Source organism: Epinephelus moara, chromosome 16 (assembly GCF_006386435.1).
Source record: "Epinephelus moara isolate mb chromosome 16, YSFRI_EMoa_1.0, whole genome shotgun sequence".
In the NCBI taxonomy this organism is placed as follows: Eukaryota; Metazoa; Chordata; class Actinopteri; order Perciformes; family Serranidae; genus Epinephelus; species Epinephelus moara.
In genome coordinates, this window is record NC_065521.1 from 36,759,751 (window position 1) to 36,767,016 (window position 7,266).

At 42.7% G+C, this 7,266-nt stretch overlaps 1 protein-coding gene across 5 annotated transcripts in view; it reads right to left on the bottom strand.

Moving 5' to 3' along the window:
- The window catches only part of dvl1a (dishevelled segment polarity protein 1a), a 31,273-nt gene extending 25,778 nt beyond the window's left edge, over positions 1–5,495 (bottom strand). For all 5 annotated transcript variants that reach the window (XR_007571270.1, XM_050065213.1, XM_050065212.1 and 2 more), the window contains exons 1-2: positions 5,079–5,495; positions 82–151 (exon numbers count right to left, since the gene is read on the bottom strand). Coding sequence is in view for 4 of the 5 variants with exons in the window: in XM_050065213.1 (XP_049921170.1) it covers positions 82–151; positions 5,079–5,248 (240 nt within the window). In the remaining variant the exon portion in view is untranslated. The remainder of the gene's footprint in view (positions 1–81; positions 152–5,078) is intronic.
- Positions 5,496–7,266: the final 1,771 nt, after the last annotated feature.

The window sequence follows — 7,266 nt, forward strand, 5'->3', positions numbered from 1 at the left end:
GCTCTGCATATCTTTGGTTCGAGCTGAGGCTGCACAGCCTGCAGAGAGGGGCAGCATGGGTGCACCATCCATCTCACTTACCCAGGACACCACTCTCCCGTTGAAGCAGGGCAGCTTGGCGTTGTCATCGGAAATCTCTTCTTTGACAACCCTGGGGAAGAAGCAGACAGACACAGTCAGGCTAATGGACCAGGAGAAGGACCCAGCTCGACAAAACAGCACGGCCTACTCTGAGGAAACTTCCCCTTCCTCTGCCTCGTTGATGCATTTACACTGAGAGAGACATTCAGGCTTTGTCAGTCACATTTTCCACATGGCTTTCAAACCAGCTCTGCACCCTTGCTAGCTCACGTAGCAGCAGGGATGATGCTCCCAGTCTGAGTCTCTACTTATTGATTTATGGACATCATGGCTGTCTGTATCACTAAGCACAACAATGTGATAAGGGCCGCTCACACTGACAAGGACAGGGCCATAAATCTGTAATGAATGAGTCTAACCTGCGCAGGTGAGCGTGTTTCACAATGAGCCACTGTTGATAGATAGACACATAGATAAGTGTCTGTGTGAATGTTTTATGTATGTATGTGTGTGTAGGAAAATCCTCAGAGTGGCGACAACAGGGCGTCAAGGCACAGGGGTGTGTATTAATAGAGTGATCTAGTGTGTGTGAGGCTCCCTCAGTGTGTTCGTCTTTGGCTGTAAATTCCCTACAAAAATACCTCCCAGTTACCCTTTGACCTGCTGGGACACAGTTCAGCAGCAACCGGTCGCCACACCTGCTCGGCTTGTGTCAAGTAGAACAAGCCTGGAGCTAGCCAAGGGGTACAGGAGATGAGCTGGCAAACACCTTACATACACACACCCACACAGACACAGGGGGTAAAAACACCCTGATATATTAACCGCTTTCCATTATAACCTCCTGTATGTTTTTGTGTGCATTGTTTGTTTTTTTCTGCCGAGGATTTTCCCAGAATTGATACAAGCAAGCATTTCTGAGACTCTGGAGATCTCATATTAGCTTCTTGGCTTTGAACACGGTACATGAAAAGGGAGAGGCACGACTTGAGAGCAGCAGGAAAAGCCTAAGAAGATTTTACGCAGGGGTGTCTCTCTGACAGCGACTTTACAGCTCCCCCCCCCACTTCTTGTTTGCCAGAACTTCCCCGCTACTGAAATGATTAGCCAAGCCGGTTGTGTTTTTCAGCGCTTTGCTGCTGTGGGAGCAGGATTGCTGGGAGTGGTGGACGGAGATAACGTAGCCTTGTGGCTGGAACTGATGACCACAGAGTCTGCTGCTGTGGCCTGTTCCACCTCAGGGAGGAAAAGGGAGGGAGGCGAGGGCTGACTCTGCCGGGCTGCTCGTTAGGTAGGAAGTGTTTGCATCCTCTCTCTCGAGCTGCATGACCAGCTGTAAGGTGACTTGTGAGGATGTGGGAGTGGCCCCTGTGCAAATAAAATATCAGCAACGCTTCTTCTTTTGAGTGTTTGACAGGAATAAGGTCGCCTGTTCCACTTCCAGCAGCGTGACAGCTTTTTTACGGTTCCTGAAAGAACTGGCATGCAAAATAAATCTCTTAAACATGTCCGTGTCTGTTAAAAGAACTGAAACCAGATGAACTAAGACACAATTCCAATCATAACAGATGACGTCTTTATCATGCGGTAAAACACCCATGGCCTGCATTCTTTTCAGCTCCCATCTGATATCAAGAACAGTGTTTGTTCCACCCTCAACTCTTTAACAAGCACACACACACGCACACACACAAACAAACTGTAACCTCTGTTTAGAGAAGCATATGTCTGGTGTGGGCTGCTGTCACAGATCTGACTTCTTGGAGCTGACAGCTTAAATAGGTCTTAACAGATTTCACAGGATAATGACAAGATTTATCCTGGTGATCGCCGAATATTCCGCTGCCGGGGATATTTGTGTAGCTGGGGAAGATTAGACGTGTTTGTTTATGCTTTGAGAGACAGAGGAGGGCTGGGTAGTTGCAGCCTAAACCAGAAACCAGGGGCAGGAGGAGAAGCCAGCCAACACCGGCCAGCAGCCCAAGGACTTTGGTGGGCTGATGCTAATGATACTATAAACAGGGAAGCAAAATATTTCTAGTTAAACAAGATTGTGAATGGATAGACTTCAATATGACACAGAGACTGAAAAGGTAAACAGCTAAATTCAACTTGAACCACCTTGAAACCTGTTAATAATAGCATGTAGGCTGCTGATGTCACATTTAGAACTGTAACCATGTGATTTTCGCAGCATCATAATAACAATGTTCAGATGTTATAAGTCGTTTTCCGTTCATTATGTCACTATCTGACACTTAATATCACATTCAAAGTGCTGTTGTTAATGCTATGACACATAAATGCAGCATAGCCGTCGAAATCTGCCACAATCCTCAAACAGCGAGAACAGGCGAGGTAAGGCAGGGGTGCATTTGTGCAAAAAGCTGCAGATTTTTGTCCTCTAACTACAGGGGCTTAGCACCCCTACCTCAGCAGAAGAAAGATTCCCCTACCAGCCCCCTATTTTCTAAAGCACAAACAAGACTGTTTCTTTCAGAGCTTCAGCTTGGCTGCTTCCTCAGCTCCAGAGTGCCTCTGTGACTTGCATTATAGTGAGGTCTCAAACCCACTCACCACCAGTGGCAATGACAAAACGCCATATCATCACCTTGAAGTCTGCGAAAAAGCCAAGTGGGCTGCTTGAAAACAACACGGCCTCAATAAGCTTCCTGTCTTATGAATATTGATGAATGAATGAATATTACGGGGGGGAGAAAAACAACTGAGGTATGAAATGTGCACAAAGAGACGTTCATCGTTTAATTTGCTGTGCTCTGTTGTGTGGACAGAAATGCCACAGCCCATGGTTACATGTATTCCATGCGGCTCCAAGGGGAGCTGAAATGACATGTTCACTGCGGTAAGCTGAGGCGTTTTGGGGGCAAGCCGTTTATCACATTCGTGTGGCCATTGCTTAGAGAGCTGATATTGCCAGCACAAATGTAGTTCAGCAATCCCATAAGAAAATGGCTGGTTTTTCCTGCACAGCAGGGGGTCTACTACAGAGGACCTTGCACTGACTGCTCATTTACATTTCAAACACTGTCTATAACTGCAAGGGATTTGATGTTTTCCCTCTCTGCTCAGCAGTCTTATTCCTCCCTAGCTAATTCTCCAGCAGCCATACTGTCTGTGTGTATGCAGTACAGCCAGAATGGCTACCACAAAGCGCTGCTATCCTCTGTGCCTTTGACTGGGTTTGCTTCCATACTGTGCCAGTACCATACGGCACTCAGAGCCTGAATATTCAACCTTAACTCAAAGGCTGGAATGCTGATGGAGACGCCTTTATAAACTGTGTATAACAGCTCTGTGTGAATACACAGCCGTTTAACAATGTCCAATTCACGCCATCATTTACCACGCTTTGTTGATGCACATGCAGGAGCTGGTTGGCCTACTGTAGCCGCTGTGTTCAGCAACACGGAGCCACGTCTCCATGTGGAGAAAGCAAACATGCTTTGTTTGTTTCCATAATCTGCTTGTCGATCACCTGAGGCCCAGAGAGCAGGCCGGCCCGCAGTGCAACAGAGGCAGGAAGCCGGGGCTGGGGGGACAAAGCGGCGCACCAAGCCTAGCCTGCTACCAGGAAGAGCCAGTTTCCCTCACAAGGTCAGGCTGCAGTGGAAATGTGTGACGCTTGGCTCTATAGACACTGCCTGCCTCTGCATTTCCTCCAATCGTGATTGCGATTACAGTGCTAGATATTAATGTGTGTGTGTGTGTGGGCCTCCGTGTATGACTGTTCAGACTGGAATGAGAAACAGGCCCTGACACAAATATGTCATCCTCAGCAGAGGCCCGAGACAAGCCGCTGACCAAGAGAGCTGAAGGGCTGTGTAGACATGGTGTAACTCCTGAAAATCAGGATGGGATTATAAAGAGAGGAAGAGAGAGAGAAAGGAATTATTCTATTATTCCTTAAATCCTGCATGGAGTGATTAGAGGAAGTAGCTCCTGTGAGGTAAAATTCAGCATAAAAAATTATAAAATGAGTTACAGCACAGACAAATTCTACTCAATTAGTCCAAAAACTTCTTCTTAAAATCTTCTATTTTGTTCCATAACTAATGCTGCAACATAATCAGGTTAAAATATGACTCTAGGTTTAATAATTAATTTACTTTCTCTCGTCTCATGTCTCTAAACACCTGACAGACTAGCCACAGACTGTGGGGTGTGATGAGCAGCATACACAGCATTATTGCACCTGAATGCATCACTGTTATAACACAGTCTATAATAGAATACTCAATAGAAAAACAAGGTTATGATGATGAAGCACTGTTTGCCTTATCCTCTCCTCTGGGGCAATTAAATGCAAAAAGGTGGCTGCATGATTACATAGCTAACAGTCACAACCACCGGCTTGTGGTTGCCATATTCCCTTGGGATTCACCTGCAGGCCATTGTGTGTGTGTGCATCTGTAAATAATGAACACTTCCCAGGCTATTAGGGAGAACATTTTAAAATATATATATATAATTATTAAATGGTTATTTCTTCTGATCTATGGTGACAATCACAAAACAAAACAATATGAAACCTGAGAACTTGAACATATGGACGCTTTGTCAACACTGCTCCCACATTGATACCCCACATGCTTCATATATTGGCACTAACATGGGTTAATACGTTGACATTAATAAGGGGAGCAGGGGTCTGGCTGTGTGTAATGCATGCAGGGCTGCGTCATTAGGGCTCTGGACAGATCTGGTATCACTTCAAACACTCGTGTGTCTCCTCCACTGCGCACAGGATAGTAATAATGAGCAGGTGCCAGGCGCATGGAAACAGACATGGCACTGTAGTTTGCACACATGTAACAATGTTGCCTATGACGGCCTGTAATACGCTTATTTATAAAGCCTACACACACACACACACACACACACACACACACACACATATACACATTCACACACACTGCATTAATAAATAGCAAGTGAGCCAGACGAACGGGCTAATAATAATCATGGTGGCCACTTACCCAAAATCCTGGTCCATGGATTTGAAGAAGAATTTGTAGCTGTTGACCGGACGATTGTTGAGGACATTTTTAAAATCCGCTAAGGTGACTTTCTCTGGAGAAACGGAGAGTTTGACCAGATAAGGAGTCTCCTCCTCGTCTATGTGATATATTATTTTAGTCTCCGCCATGAGAGTGAGGGGAGGACAATCATTGACACAGGAAAGGAACAAGGGTTGGCAGCGCAATAAACAGGCCTGCTATGTTACCAGCTACCCGTAGAATAACATCACAGCCCTCCCTAATACATTAACCTGTACAGCCCACGATAGAAAACGCAGCACCGTGTTTTGGACCGACACGGTGAGGATCCAGACATAATCGCGTTCGGAGTGCCCGTATTCCTGCTCCGGTGTGAGTCGGTACGGTGGCTCTCTCGGCACTAAAACAGGAAGGGACAGTCCACATCCTTGCGATATGGAGTTGGGAATATTGCTATTTTCACAGGCTAATTGGTGAGACAGTGCTGTCATCTAGTGGTGTGTCTGGGCTGTGCGCAGGCCTGTGCGCCTGTCTTATACAACACACTCATACTGTACACGGTGATGATGTACAGGCATGGCTGGAACAAAGAGGAAGTGCACTGGCTTCATCAAACCTGGACACTGATTTAGTTTTTTAATTATTACCATCAAGTCTGGTGTAACAGTGGACTATTAGGCTACTGTGTGAAGCAGAAACAATTAAACTCAATATTTATTTAATTTAATACAATTAAATATATTCTAAACAAAGATATTCAAATGAAAAAAATATATGTAGTTTGAAATATATGATGACCCAAGGGCGTAGCTTTGATTTGAGAAATGGGGGGGACACAATAAAATTGGGCCTGTGGGGTCTTCCCATAGAAAGAAAAACAAAACAAACAAAACTGAATCCTATTTCAGAAATACGGTAGTTAAGGCAAAATCCCATAAATTATTAAGTTCATTACGTTTAATTCAACCAGAATACTATTTAATATGCTAAATATACTGCCACTCTACCTATGTGGCCTTTAAAAAAATATATATAAATAAATAAAATAAAACAAAACAAAACAAAACAAAACAAAACAAAACAAAACAAAATTAAATTAAATTAAATTGATTAATTTATTTATATTTGGTGTAGGCGAAATGAACAGCCGAGTTCGTATTCTCAGCCAGAATCTGATGGCTGGCCAAAGAAGTATGTCAAGTATGATTTTGTAATTTTAAACATATATTTTACATATATACATATATTATTTTTTTAATACATTTTTATTTTCATATATATGTTTTCTTAGTTTTCCTATTTAAATAAAAATAAATTAATACAAATATTATAGTATAATATTATATTATATATACACACACATTTTTTTTCCAACTGTGTCTGTGTCTGTGTGGTAAGGACTTATCTTGGATAGGATAACGAGTTGTGATTATCCACAATAACAAGCGAACAAACAAACAAGCAAGCAAAAAAAAAAAAAAAAAGAATATCCAAACATTAAAATCCTATGAAATAATCAAAAATCTATTAAAAAAAAAAAAAAAAAATTAAAAGTACAGGAGAAAACACAAAGGTTTGAGATAAAAGCATAAAAATGCATCAGTGACTGTGTGGGCTAATGGACTTCTCTCTCAAGTTAATAGGCCTATTAAATATGTCTATAACAATAATTACAAATGGCAGTAATAATAATTCGACATTAATTATGTGATTGTAGCTGCTTGATTATCACTGGCTGTGACTCATCACCCCAGGAGTGAAAATAGAAACCTTGTACAGCACAGCTGGTTACAGAGTCATAAACTACACATTTATCAGACTGAGCACAGTGTTAATGCTTCTGCAATTTAAAACAATGTTAAACTACTTACCTCAAATGTTGCTTCTCTCCTACTCCTCATAGTCAAGATTTCAGAGGCTACTGAAACATTATATATATACCCAAACACCAAGTATGTGGGTTAATGTGTGTGAATCTCTAACAATCAGATCAAAGAGTGATGAGTCTGTGGCCACTGTTGAGAATCTTTAATAAAAGAAATATTTTCTCAGAAGAGACCAACATCAGAGAGAGTGCACGTGAGCAAGAGGCAGAGAGAGAAAAGGGGGTTAGGATTACAGCTTTTGATTTAGCATTACCGAGATAGACGCTCTTCTTCCTGCAGTG